The sequence below is a fragment of the Stegostoma tigrinum genome, chromosome 3, assembly GCF_030684315.1.
Source record: "Stegostoma tigrinum isolate sSteTig4 chromosome 3, sSteTig4.hap1, whole genome shotgun sequence".
Taxonomy (NCBI): domain Eukaryota; kingdom Metazoa; phylum Chordata; class Chondrichthyes; order Orectolobiformes; family Stegostomatidae; genus Stegostoma; species Stegostoma tigrinum.
In genome coordinates this window covers 100,749,835-100,764,167 of record NC_081356.1, presented here as the reverse complement: position 1 = coordinate 100,764,167, position 14,333 = coordinate 100,749,835, and the positions used below count along the sequence as shown (strand labels likewise).

The window sequence follows — 14,333 nt, the reverse complement described above, 5'->3', positions numbered from 1 at the left end:
CCTCCTAACTCTAGCCCTCACCAGCTGGTCATGACCATGCCAAACTTTGGTTTTCTGTTTGATCTGACCTGACCTGAGATTCACAGAAGGCTGTATATCCAGTATCAATTTTTCTTATTTCTGTCTCTGCATCTTATTTTTCTCAGCAACTACTGCAGCCCCTGTGCTGCTGATTTCTTTTTATTGTCTACTATCTATTCAGGGGAATGTTAAGCAAATTTGCAGATGACAGTTTAGTTTGGGATTGTAGTCAGCAAGGACTGGTTAGACTGAAGAGTCTTTCTCTTTGCTCTACGATTCTGAGACCAAGATTGATCGATTGGTGAATATGAAGGAGACGGTTGTAGGTTACAGGAAGCTATAGATGGGTCGGTCAGATGTGCAAACCACTGGCTGATGATATTTAACCCTGATAAGTGGGAGGTGATGTACTTTGGAAGAAAAAACAAAATGTGGGAGTATTTAATGAATGACAGGACATTTGGGTGGCTTAGTCAAATAGAAGGATGTTGGGGTAGTGAGTCAGAAGCCCTGAAATCAGTAGAGCATACGAATATGATACTTAAAGCGTGTGGGATGCTTACTTTCATCAGTTGTGGCATAGAGCATAAGAGCAAGGAAGTGATGGAGTTGTAGAGAGCGTTGGTCAGGCCATAACTGGAGAACTGTGTGTTGCTCTGGTCACCTCACTACAGGAAGGATGTGATAACACGAGAAGGGGCATGGTGGAGGTTCATCAAGGCATTGCCTGGAATGGAGAAATTGAGCTATAAGGAGAGACTTAGATAGGCTTGGATTATTTTCTTTAGAGCAGAGAAAGCTGAGGGGAACAGGATTGAGGTATATAAGATGGAGAGGTATAGACAGAGTGAATAGAGAGCAGCTGTTCCCCTTAGTTGAGGGGGTCAACCATGAGAGGGCATAGCTTTAGGGTAAGGGCCAGAAGATTCAGATGGGATTTGGGTTAAAAAAATTTCTCCACTCAGCAGGTGATGAGAATCAGGAATGCACTGCATGGGAAGGTAGTGGAGGCTGGAAAGCTTACAACCTTTAAGAAATATTTGGATGAGTACCTCTAATATCGTATCATTCAAGGAAATGGGACAAGTGCAGGAAGTTGGGATTAGCACACTTCTAGTGGTAGTTATGTTACTGCAAACTTGATGGGCTGAAGGGGTTTTTCTGCACATTCTGCATCTATAAATCTTTTCTTACAACACTTCCAGTTCTATAAATTCCCACCTGGCCTAAGATACAATCACTTACGCCTTACCTAGTACTAATTCCTTCTTTAAACTACTTCTGTTCAGCATCCATGTTTGAAGTCCTTCCCTGAACCATTTTCCAATGACGCTTTCGGCTTTCTTCCTCCATTGCTTAGCATCTGTTTTTATAATGGCTCCTTTTGAGATTGATTTGTGCATGCTGTTAAAGACGATTACATAAATTAACTTGCTCAAGAAGATAAGGGAGGAAATTAGAAATTTAAACAGAATAGACCTGTATGAAGTACTGCCTTCAGTCTTCCAAAATCATACATTCAGATATTTCCTTTGTGTAGCAGTTTTGTATTCTCAGGTAGTTTTGTCATTTTCATGACACAATTGATGTTACTCAGTCTAATTGGTTGTAGTAAACATCACCAACCACCCCCCCCCCCAACTGACTCCACAACCCCCACCACCTTTTCTGCCTGTCCCTCTTTCTTTCCTTCCCATGCAGTCCTTCACACTCTGCATTTTATTGCCTTTCCTGTCAAGAGTGGGGGAAAAACTGCTTATCCAACTCCCATTTTCAAAGAGATTTACTTGATTTTGAATCAAACTAAATATATGCTGGTTATTAGAGGAGGAGATTAGGAGGGATGATCTATTAACCTAAGACTCCATCTGTCATCCAATCTCCCAATGGGAACTGGGTAAACTGTTTCTCCTATTCTTGATAGGTTCCAGGGTTTAGAACATTTAAAAAGAATAGGGAGGGGGGAAAAAGAGGAGGGGGTGTAGCACTACTAATCAGAGAGGGTATCACAGCTACAGAAGCTTCCTTTGTCGAGGAAGATCTGCCTACTGAGTCAGTATGGGTGGAAATTAGGAACAGCAAGGGAGTAGTCACCTCGTTAGGGGTTTACTACAGGCCCCCCAATAGCAGCAGGGAGATTGAAGAAAGCATAGGTCGACAGATTTTGGAAAAGTGTGGACGCAGTAGGGTTGTTGTAATGGGTGACTTTAACTTTCCTAATATTGATTGGAACCTCCTTCGAGCAGAAGATTTGAATGGAGCTGTTTTTGTAAGGTGTGTTCAGGAGGGTTTCCTAACGCAGTACGTTGACAGGCCGACGAGGGGAGAGGCCATTCTAGACTTGGTGCTCGGAAACGAGCCGGGGCAGGTATCAGATCTTGTGGTGGGGGAGCATTTTGGTGATAGAGACCATAACTGCCTCACATTCTACATAGCTATGGAGAAGGAGAGGATTAGGCAGAATGGGAGGATATTTAATTGGGGAAGAGGAAACTATGATGCGATTAGACATGAGTTAGGAAGCATGGACTGGGAGCAGTTGTTCCATGGTAAGGGAACTATAGACATGTGGAGATGGTTTAAGGAACAGTTGTTGGGAGTGATGAGTAAATATGTCCCTCTGAGACAGGCAAGAAGGGGTAAGATTAAGGAACCTTGGATGACGAGAGCGGTGGAGCTTCTAGTGAAAAGGAAGAAGGTAGCTTACATAAGGTGGAGGAAGCTAGGGTCAAGTTCAGCTAGAGAGGATTACATGCAGGCAAGGAAGGAGCTCAAAAATGGTCTGAGGAGAGCCAGGAGGGGGCACGAGAAAGGCTTGGCAGAAGGAATCCGGGAAAACACAAAGGCATTTTACACTTACGTGAGGAATAAGAGAATGGTCAAAGAAAGAGTAGGGCCGATCAGGGATAGCATAGGGAACTTGTGTGTGGAGCCTGAGGAGGTAGGGGAAGCCCTAAATGAGTTTTTTGCTTCTGTCTTTACGAAAGAAACCAACTTTGTAGTGAATGAAACCTTTGAAGAGCAGGTGTGCATGCTGGAATGGATAGAGATAGACGAAGCTGATGTGCTGAAAATTTTGTCAAACATTAAGATTGACAAGTCGCCAGGCCCGGATCAGATTTGTCCTCGGCTGCTTTGGGAAGCGAGAAATGCAATTGCTTCGCCACTTGCGAAGATCTTTGCATCCTCGCTCTCCACTGGAGTCGTACCTGAGGACTGGAGAGAGGCAAATGTAATTCCTCTCTTCAAGAAAGGAAATAGGGAAATCCCCGGCAATTATAGACCGGTAAGTCTCACGTCTGTCGTCTGCAAGGTGTTAGAAAGGATTCTGAGGGATAAGATTTATGACCATCTGGAAGAGCATGGCTTGATCAAATACAGTCAACACGGCTTTGTGAGGGGTAGGTCATGCCTTACAAACCTTATCGAGTTTTTTGAGGATGTGACTAGAAAGGTTGATGAGGGTCGAGCTGTGGATGTGGTGTATATGGACTTCAGTAAGGCATTTGATAAGGTTCCCCATGGAAGGCTCATTCAGAAGGTCAGGAGGAATGGGATACAGGGGAACTTAGCTGCTTGGATACAGAATTGGCTGGCCAACAGAAGACAGCGAGTGGTAGTAGAAGGAAAATATTCTGCCTGGAAGTCAGTGGTGAGTGGGGTTCCACAGGGCTCTGTCCTTGGGCCTCTACTGTTTGTAATTTTTATTAATGACTTGGACGAGGGAATTGAAGGATGGGTCAGCAAGTTTGCAGACGACACAAAGGTCGGAGGTGTCGTTGACAGTGTAGAGGGCTGTTGTAGGCTGCAGCGGGACATTGACAGGATGCAGAGATGGGCTGAGAGGTGGCAGATGGAGTTCAACCTGGATAAATGCGAGGTGATGCATTTTGGAAGGTCGAATTTGAAAGCTGAGTACAGGATTAAGGATAGGATTCTTGGCAGCGTGGAGGAACAGAGGGATCTTGGTGTGCAGATACATAGATCCCTTAAAATGGCCACCCAAGTGGACAGGGTTGTTAAGAAAGCATATGGTGTTTTGGCTTTCATTAACAGGGGGATTGAGTTTAAGAGTCGTGAGATCTTGTTGCAGCTCTATAAAACTTTGGTTAGACCGCACTTGGAATACTGCGTCCAGTTCTGGGCGCCCTATTATAGGAAAGATGTGGATGCTTTGGAGAGGGTTCAGAGGAGGTTTACCAGGATGCTGCCTGGACTGGAGGGCTTATCTTATGAAGAGAGGTTGACTGAGCTCGGTCTCTTTTCATTGGAGAAAAGGAGGAGGAGAGGTGACCTAATTGAGGTATACAAGATAATGAGAGGCATGGATAGAGTTGATAGCCAGAGACTATTTCCCAGGGCAGAAATGGCTAGCACGAGGGGTCATAGTTTTAAGCTGGTTGGTGGAAAGTATAGAGGGGATGTCAGAGGCAGGTTCTTTACGCAGAGAGTTGTGAGAGCATGGAATGCGTTGCCAGCAGCAGTTGTGGAAGCAAGGTCATTGGGGTCATTTAAGAGACTGCTGGACATGCATATGGTCACAGAAATTTGAGGGTGCATACATGAGGATCAATGGTTGGCACAATATTGTGGGCTGAAGGGCCTGTTCTGTGCTGTACTGTTCTATGTTCTATGTTCTATGTTCTATGAAAAGCAATAAAACAGAGTGTGTGGAAGAGGATGGAGATCCCATTCTGTATTCAGAAAATAATTATGGAATGAGCATCAACTCAGCAATGCTGAAAGACCCTAAAATTCCCATCCTACTTCAGTATGTTCTTAAATCAATCCAGATTGCTCCACCTAGGAGCCTATTGTGTGATAAGGTGTCCTGATTTTGCTTTTCATTAGTTTGAATTGTGTTCTCCTGTGATTTTGTTTTTGGCTTTCCATCTTCTATGCTATTTAATGTTGCATGTATCTCTATAATTGGCCCAGTGTCATAGGGGAGGGGAGACAGATTGAGCCAAGAGTGCTGCAGGCTCAAAAATTGTGGATTCTGACGGTGTTACAGAGGCTTGAGTATGTGATCCATGTAAGACTGTCTAGTGCGTGCTCACTTCTGACCTTATGGAGGGAAGCTAATTGATGAAGCAGAGAATGACATGCTATTGGAGGTGACATTAAGCAGTATTCTTTTGGTGGAGTGTAAAAATCCTACGCTGCTCTCCTGAGGTAGCGATAGATGCTTTGGAGAATTAATCAATATATATCTCTTAACTAATGTCACTGAAACAGATTATCGGTCATTACTGTTTGTGGGTCCTTTCTATGTGCTTTCAACTGTTTCAAGTGATGGAAGCAGTCATCAATAAGTGCTTTAAGCAGCACTTGCTCAGTGTTGCTTGGTTTCGGTTCAGACAGGGTACCTCAGTGTCTGATCTCTTTACAGCCATGGTTTAGATATGGACAAAGGTGCTGAATTCCAGAGGTGAAGTGGAGTTACAGCCCTTGACATCAAAGCTGCATTGGGCAGAATGTGGAATCTAGGAGCTCAAAAACCTCTGTGCAGGTTGGAGTCATACCTGGCACATCGGAAGATGGTTCTGTTTGCTCGAGGCTCATGTGACACCAAGTTATAGTCTAACAGATTTATTTAAAGTCACAACAGGCTTTTGAAACGTTGCTCCTTTATCAGGTCACTTCAGCTGATGCAGGAGCAGACCTCTGAAATCTGGTGGTTTTAAATAAACCTGTTGGACTATAACCTGGTGTTATGTGATTTCTGACCTTCTCCACTCCAGTCCAACACTGGCATCTCCACATCACCTCAGCTCCAGGACATCCCTGCAGGAATCCCTGTGGGTGTTGTCCTAGAACCAACCATCTTTAGCTGCTTCATTTACCTTTCCTCCACTATAAGTTCAGAAGTGTGAATGTTCACGAATTGTACAACGTTCAGTGTCATTTATGCCTCTACATATACTAAAGCAGTTCATTTTCAAATGCAGCAAGACCTGGATAGTAGAGTGATCATGGGAACTGCAGATGCTGGAGAATCCAAAATAACAAAGTGTGGAGCTGGATGAACACAGCAGGCCAAGCAGCATCTCAGGAGCACAAAAGCTGACGTTTCGGGCCTAGACCCTTCATCAGAGAGGGGGATGGGGAGAGGGAACTGGAATAAATAGGGAGAGAGGGGGAGGCGGACCGAAGATGGAGAGAAAAGAAGATAGGTAGAGAGGAGCATATAGGTGGGGAGGTAGGGAGGGGATAGGTCAGTCCAGGGAAGATGGACAGATCAAGGAGGCGGGATGAGGTGGTAGGTAGGAAATGGAGGTGCAGCTTGAGATGGGAGGAAGGGATGAGTGAGAGGAAGAACAGGTTAGGGAGGCAGAGACAGGCTGCGCTGGTTTTGGGATGCAGTGGGGGAGGGGATGAACTGGGCTGGTTTTGTGATGCAGTGGGGGGAGGGGAAGAACTGGACTGGTTTTGGGATGCGGTGGGGGAAGGTGAGATTTTGAAGCTTGTGAAGTCCACATTGATACCATTGGGCTGCAGGGTTCCCAAGCGGAATATGAGTTGCTGTTCCTGCAACCTTCGGGTGGCATCATTGTGGCACTGCAGGAGGCCCATGATGGACATGTCGTCTGAGGAATGGGAGGGGGAGTTGAAATGGTTCGTGACTGGGAGGTGCAGTTGTTTATTGCGAACCGAGCGGAGGTGTTCTGCAAAGCGGTCCCCAAACGACCGCTTGGTTTCCCCAATGTAGAGGAAGCCACACCAGGTGCAATGGATACAATATACCACATTGGCAGATGTGCAGGTGAACGTCTGTTTGATATGGAAGGTCATCCTGGGGCCTGGGATGGGGGTGAGGGAGGAGGTGTGGGGGCAGGTGTAGCACTTCCTGCAGTTGTGGGGGAAGGTGCCGGGTGTGGTGGGGTTGGAGGGGAGTGTGGAGTGGACAAGGCCTGCATAGTATCTAGGTTTGGGCTGACGGGTGGCAAGTAATAGTAACACACAAGTGCCAGGCAATGATCAATTCCAACGAGAGAATCTAACTATTGCTTCTTGACATTCAGTGGTGTTACCATCTCTGATTTCCCCACTGTCACTATCCTAGGGTTATTATTGACCAGGAACTAAACTGGATTAGCCAAATCAATGCCTTGGCTACAAGGGAAGATTAGATGCTAGGACATCCTGCAGTAACTCACCACCTGACTCTGCAAAGGCTCCCCACTCGACAATGTACAAGTCATGAATGAATGGAATACACCCCACTTGCCTGGAGACGTACAGCTCCATTTAAACTTTGAGAAGCTTGATATTACCCAGGACAAAGCAACCTGTTTGCCTGGCACCTCATGCACAAACAGTCCCTCCCTCCACCACTGATGCTGAGTAGCAGCAGTGTGTATTACCTACAAGATGCACTGCAGAAATTCACCAAGCACCTTGGAAACATTGCAAACTAACGATCCCTGCCATCTAGAAGGTGAACAGCAGCACATATATGGGAATACCGCTGCTTTCAGAGTTCTCCTTTTAAGCTACTCACCATCTTGATGTGGAATTTTATTGCTGTTCCTTTAGTGCCATTGATTCAAAATCCTGGAACTTAGACCATAACGGCATTGTGGGTCTATCTACATGTAATGGGCTGCACTACTTAAGGATGGCAGCTCCCCATCAACTAGGGATGAGCAATGAATGCTGGTCCAGCCAGGAAAATCCATATCCATGAATGAATGAAGAAAAGAAATTCTGGCTTTGTCACAGTGATTACCCTTCTAAAGTTCTTGCAAACCTCGATTCTGGTACAGCAGGTTGTCAAAATCATTACATGTGGAATATTTGCTTATTCAAATCAATACAAAATTTCCATATTGAAGACATTAATCTTTTCTCTTCACAGTGGTGACTGAGCTAAGTGTTTTTAGCATTCTCTCTTTGTTTCAGAATTCCAGAAACTGCAGATCATTGTGTTTTGTTCAAACCAAATATTCTTTTGTGCAATTTTATGGTAAACATGGGAAATTGGTACAGTGGTGCTTTTCATCAGGAAACAATCAATTGTTCATACATAAATCCTGTGAAGAACCGGGTACATCACTTGCCATCAATTCGATTCACTGCTTTCCGCAGATAATAGCATCTCTAGTGAGAGATAAGTGCTTCACGATAGCAAGCCAAACAGATCTTTTGATTACTCAATTCAGTATTGTTGCATTAAACAAACAACTTCTTTATCTCGTAGTGAGCCCCTGCTGGTTAAAACATAGAGACTACCTACTGATACTTTAAATCAGGTGTCACTTAAATATAGGGAAACTGAAAATTATTATTATGTCGCTGTATGTATATTTAATAGATTATTGCATTTTGGGAAGAAAACATTCATTTTCAGGAATTTATAATATCAGACATACTATATTTGAACAGAATTATAATTTGCAAATTATGATACTTTGCTCTCTATAAAAGACCAGGTCTTTTATTGTGAATTATAATGCGGATGTATCTATGCCTGGTTGAAGTGAATCAAATATTTCTGTAATAAAAGAATATTTTGTTGTTTTAAAAAACTTAACATTGAGGTAAGGAGCTATGTCCCACAGGGAGCTTTGTATGAAGGAACTCCTATAGGCAATGACCATAATATGATAGAATTCACCCTGCAGTTTGAAATGGAGAACATTGAATCAGACGTAACAGTATCACAGTTGACTGAAGGTAGCTACAAAAGACACAAGGGAGGAGCTGGCCAGAGTTCATTGGAAGGAGAGCCAAGCAGCTAAGACAGTGGGGCGGTGATGGTACAATTATCTGGGGTTATTCGGGAGGCACAGCAGAAATTCATCGCATGGAAGAAGAAACATACTAAGGGGAGGACGTGGTAACCGTGACTGAGAAGGAAAGTCAGGGACAGCTAAAAGCAAAAGAGAAAACATACAATGTGGCCAAGATTAATGGCAAGCCAGAGGAGTAGGAAGCCTTTAGGACAACTCAAAGCACTAAGAGGGAAAAGATGAAATATGGGAGTAAGCTAGCTAGTAATATAAAAGAAAATTGCAAGAGAGATTTTGTTTAGATAACTAAAAGGTAAGAGAGAGGTGAAAATGGACTTTGAACTGCTGGAAAATGAGGTTGGAGATATTTTAATGGGAAACAAAGAATGACAGAGGAACTGAATAGACACTTTGCATCGTTGAAAGATAATAGCAGCCTGCAACATTTTTTAAGAGAGCCAGGATCAGAGCTGAGTATAGTGGCCGACATTGAGGAGGAGGTACTGGGGAAGCTGAAAGATCTGCAGGTGGATAAATCAGCTGGACCAAATGGCCTGCACCCTAGAGCTCTGAAGGTGATAGCAGAGGCGATTGTGAAGGTATTAATGGTGATCTTTCAGGAACCACTGGAGTCCAGGAGGGTCCCAGAGGACTGGAAAATGCCTGATGTTCACCCCTGTTTAAGAAGGGAGGGAGGCTGAAGTTGGAAACTATAGGCCAGTTAGCCTAACCTCAGCCTTTGGTAAGATTTTAGAGTCCATTGGTAAGGATGAGAATGCAGAGTACTTTGAAGTGCATGGGAAAATAAGGCAGCCTCAGCACAAATTTGACAAGGGGTAGGCATGGCTGAAAGATCATTAGAATTCTTTGAGGAGGTAATGAGTAAGTTAGACAAAGGACAGCCAATGAACATGATCTGTTTGGATTTCTAGAAGGTCTTTGACAAGATGCTGCACAAGAGGCTGTTAAACAGGATTAAGAGCCTTTTAAGGGTGAGGTACTGACATGGAAAGAGAATTGGCTGATTGGCAGAAGACTTAGTGGGGATAAAGGCAACCTTTTCAGGGTGGCAGCTGGGATCTCGTGGGAGTTCTCCAGGGGTCGTTGGGACCACAATTATTCATGTTATACATTAATGATCTAGATGAAGGAACTGAGGGCATTGCTGCTATGTTTGCACATGACACAAAGAAAAGTGGAGGGACAGATCTTGTTGAGGAGCCAGGGAGGCTGCAGATGGACTTGGGCAGGCTAGGAGGATGGACAAAGAAGCAGCAGATACAATAAGATATTGGGAAGTGTGAGGATATACACTTTGGGAGGAGGAACAGAGGTGTAGACTATTTTATAAATGGTGAAAGACTTTGGAAATCTGAAGCACAAAGGGACTTAGGAGTCCCAGTTTTGGACCCTATAATCTTAGGACTCATGTGCTGGCGTTAGAGGCATTCCAGAGGAAGTTTACGGGAATGATCTCATGGATGAATGACTTGTCATATGATGAACAGTTCAGGATGCTGGGCCTATATTTGATTGGAGTTTGGAAGAGAAAGTAGACATGGACGAGATGTTTCCACTAGGAGAGGCTAGGACCCAAGGACACAGCATCGGGGTGAAGGGATGACCCTTTAGAACTGAGATGCGAAAGAATTTGTTCAACCGGAGGGTAGTTCATGTATGGACCTCATTGTCATTGAGTGTATTTAAGACAGAGATTTATAGGTTCTAAAAGCTTGCCAATACACACCCCCTGCTGTTAGTCACTAACAGTCCCCACTAACAACTATTCACCCTCCCAACCTGATCGTTAGCAACTCCTTTGTCTGTCCAACTGTCTTTCACTCTTTTTGGGCTCTATCCTATCGCTTACTCCCTACCCCACCCACCTCCCTATTTTCTGCATGTCAACTGATGTTTTCCCAGCCACCATCAGATCTGAGGAAGGGTGACCTGACCCGAAACGTTAACTCTGATTTCTCCTTCACAGATGCTGCCAGACCTGCTGAGCTTTTCCAGAACTTTGTTTTTGTTCCTGATTTACAGCAACTGCGGTTCTTTTGGTTCTTATCGATAGGTTCTTGATTAGTAAGGGGATCAAGTGTTAAGAGAGTGGGTATTGAGAAACATGTCGGGCATGATGGAATGGCAGAGAAGACTCGATGGGCCAAATAGCCGAATTCTGTTCCTCTTGTCTTATGACCAGAGGTGAAAAGGTCACATGGGATTCCGGGTGAGCTTGTCAATTGGATACGTAATTGGCTTAAATGCAGGAGACAGAGAGCAATGATGGAGGGTTGCTTTTCAGACAGGAGACCTGTGACCACAGGGATCGGTTCTGGGTCCTCTTTTGTTTGTAATTTATGTAAATGATTTGGATGAGAACATGGAAGGCATCGATAGTAAATTTGCAGGTGATACCAAAATTGGTGATATTGTACACAGTGAAGAGGGTTTTCTAAGATTACAAAGGGATCTTGATCAAATGGGTGTTCAGTCTACATAAATGTGAGGAATTGCATTTTGGTACAACAAGCAAGTCTAGGGCCTAGACAATTAATGGTTGGGCCTTGGGTAATGTTGTAGGACAGAGGGACCCAGGGTTGCAGGAACATAATTCTTTGAAGTTTCTGTCACATATAGACAGGGTAGTTAAAAAGGGATTTGGCATGCTTAGAGATAGTAGGATCTGCCAATGCTGGAGTCTGAGATAACAAGGTGTAGAGTTAGATGAGCGCAGCAGACCAGGCAGCATCAGAGGAGTGGGAAAGCTGATGTTTCGGGATGTGTTGTCGTTTGTCATGAGCCAAGTGTAGGTGCCGCACAAAGTGGTATCCAAGCGTCCGCTCAGTTTAAACGATGCAGAGGAGGCCACATTGGGAACAGCAGATAAAAATATGCTGCATTAGCAGATGTGCAGGTGAACATCTGTTTAATGTGGAAGGTTTTCTTAAGGCCAGGGATGGAGGTAAGGGAGAAGGTGTAGGGGTAGGTGTAGAACTTCCTGCGGTTGCCGGGAAAAGTGCCGGGTGTGGTGGGGCTAGTGGGGAGCGTGGAGCGGACGAGGGAGTCATGGAGAGCGTGGTCCCTCCAGAAGGCAGATAAGGGTGGGGAGGTTAATATATCCATGGTAGTGGGGTCAGATTGCAGGTGGCATGCTTGCCTTTATTGCTCAATCCTTTGAGTATAGGAGTTAGGAAGTCTTGTTGAGCTTATACAGAACATTGGTGAGGTCTTTTCTGGAATGCTGTGTCCAGTTCTGGTCGCCTAGTTATAGGAAGGATATTATCAAGCTGGAGAGGGTTCGGAAGAGATTTACCAGGATGTTGCTAGATATGGAAAGTTTGAGTTGCAAATAAAGACTCGATAGGTTGGGATCTCTTTCACTTGAGCGTAGGAGGTTGGGAGATGACTTGGCAGAAGTTTATAAAATAATGAAAGGTAGAGATAGAGTTGATAGTTGCTTTTTCCCTATGTTCGGGGATTTCAAGACTAGGGGGCACATTTTTATGGTGAGAGGAGAGAGATTTAAAAAAGATATGAGGCAAATTTTTTACACAGAACGTGGTTTGCTTGTGGAATGAACTTCCTGATGAAGTGGTGGATGTGGGTATGATTACAAAGTTTAAAAGACATTTGGATGGATACATAAATAAGAAAGGTTTGGAGGGATATGGGCAGGCAGGTGGGACTAGATTAGTTTGGGATTATGTTTAACATGGACTGATTGGTGCGAAGAGTCTGTTTCTGTGCTGTATGACTCTGTATTGTTAGATACATACAAGAGACATTTCAAAGTTTGCAGATAACTCAGACTTGGAAATGGGTCAAGCAGTGTGGTGAATGGTAACAGACTTCAGTTGGACATATTCTGCCAGAATAGATTAACACTTGGCCGATGAAATCTAATGTAGATGCTTTTGAAATGACATACCTTGGTATGAAGAATAAAGATAGAGGATGGGAAGTAACTGCTAGAATTATAAAGGTGATTTAGGAGCAGAAAAACTTGGGAATGTATATATACAAAACTTTGACGCAAGATGGCAAATTGAGAAGACTATTGAAAAGCATGTGGATTCTAGAATGGTAATGGGGATGAGAAATTTATGTGAAGAAACCAGGGAACTGTGATTGTTTTTCTCAGCAGAAAAGATTAGGAGGATAGCATGAATAAAAATAAACTTTCCAGTGCCTGAAGTGATAGTAACTCATGAACAGAGATTTGATTGATAAAAGAAGAGAAGGCATGAGGAAGCATTTTACGCGACAGGTTGTTCTGATCTGGAACATGCTGCCCAAAGAGTGGTGGAAGCAAATTCAACTGGTCACATATAAAAGAAAATTTAATTTGCTTCAAGTGTTTATTCATTACAGGGCAATAGAAAAACAACTGGGTGATGGATCTAACTGAGTACCTAAGGGCTATTACAGGACTGTGATTCTGTGATTTTGGTGTAGTATGATGGGATAAGCATTTTTCCTCAGCACAGCAGTGCGCAAATTCTACCTCTACTGACACTGTAATTGTGCATTTAAAAGGAAACTGGGGTTTTTAAAATAGCTGTTTTCTGAGCAATAATGAAAACTTGATTAAAATAAATAAAGTAACTTGCGTTGCTGATTGAGCATTCTCAATGTTTAATGTTGCAACAGTTTTGCAGCCTAGTCAATATGCCCATTCATTTCAGTACAGGGAAGAAAAGTTCTGATATTAAATTGGGTTTCTTCTTCATGTCAGTATCCACTGGACCCTGAGGTGTGTGTTCCATAGTTACCACGTGCTTCTTCTAGTATAATGAACAGTATGGAAAGTGATGCTGTGTAATGGCACTCTTTTTTAAAATTCATTCTTTTCAAGGCTAATTCAGGACAAAAAGAAGCCTCTGCGAGTCCTATTTTCTCCACTCGTGACAGAACCGATTACTTTCATAATAGCCTTGCTTCTGTTTCTTTTTATCTGCAGCACAAAAGCTGTCATCCGTTTCCATAGCCCATTCATCGTGGAGCAGTATAAGCGTCTGTGCCAACTTCGAGAGCAGCTTGCCCTTGACTGCAATGCAGAGTGGCAGAAATTGTTGGAGTAAGTCATGGATATCAAGTTTGAATTGAAAATGCTTGGTATAGAAGATATGATCATAAAACTAAATTAAAACATTGATCAACTGCATCTGCAACAGTTTAAAATAAATAACCATTTCAGAAGGCAGTTAACAGTCCAACACACTGTTGTGGGTCTGGAGGCCCGACCAGATTGTGATCCCAAAGCATGAACATATTCTGTTGATGCTTATGCAACATTAGAAAGCAAGGAATTCTGTAATGAAATCTAGTGAAATTAACATTTCAGGTGAAATAAGATTGAATAGTTGTACCTTTTAAATGTACAATATTAGCATATATTCATGGCTACTTTGATATTACGAAAATTATTTTGTTTGAAAATTAATCGTCAAAAATATCCAATTGGTTGCAGAAATGATCAGATGAGTAGTAGAGTGAGCTATCAGTGATCAATTTATTTGCAGCATTCAAGAAAAGATCCCGGGGGAGGTGTTGGCTTGGTGGTAATTGTCAATG

The 14,333-nt window shown here is 43.4% G+C and overlaps 1 protein-coding gene across 5 annotated transcripts in view; it reads left to right on the top strand.

Annotated features, from left to right (window-relative positions):
- msh3 (mutS homolog 3 (E. coli)) overlaps positions 1-14,333 on the top strand; it is a 270,075-nt gene that overhangs the window by 113,517 nt on the left and 142,225 nt on the right. For 4 of the 5 annotated variants that reach the window (XM_059644779.1, XM_059644778.1, XM_059644781.1 and 1 more), the window contains exon 17: positions 13,720-13,836. The exons of the other annotated variant lie outside the window; for it this stretch is intronic. In XM_059644779.1, coding sequence (XP_059500762.1) covers positions 13,720-13,836 — 117 coding nt within the window. The remainder of the gene's footprint in view (positions 1-13,719; positions 13,837-14,333) is intronic. 5 annotated transcript variants of the gene reach the window in all.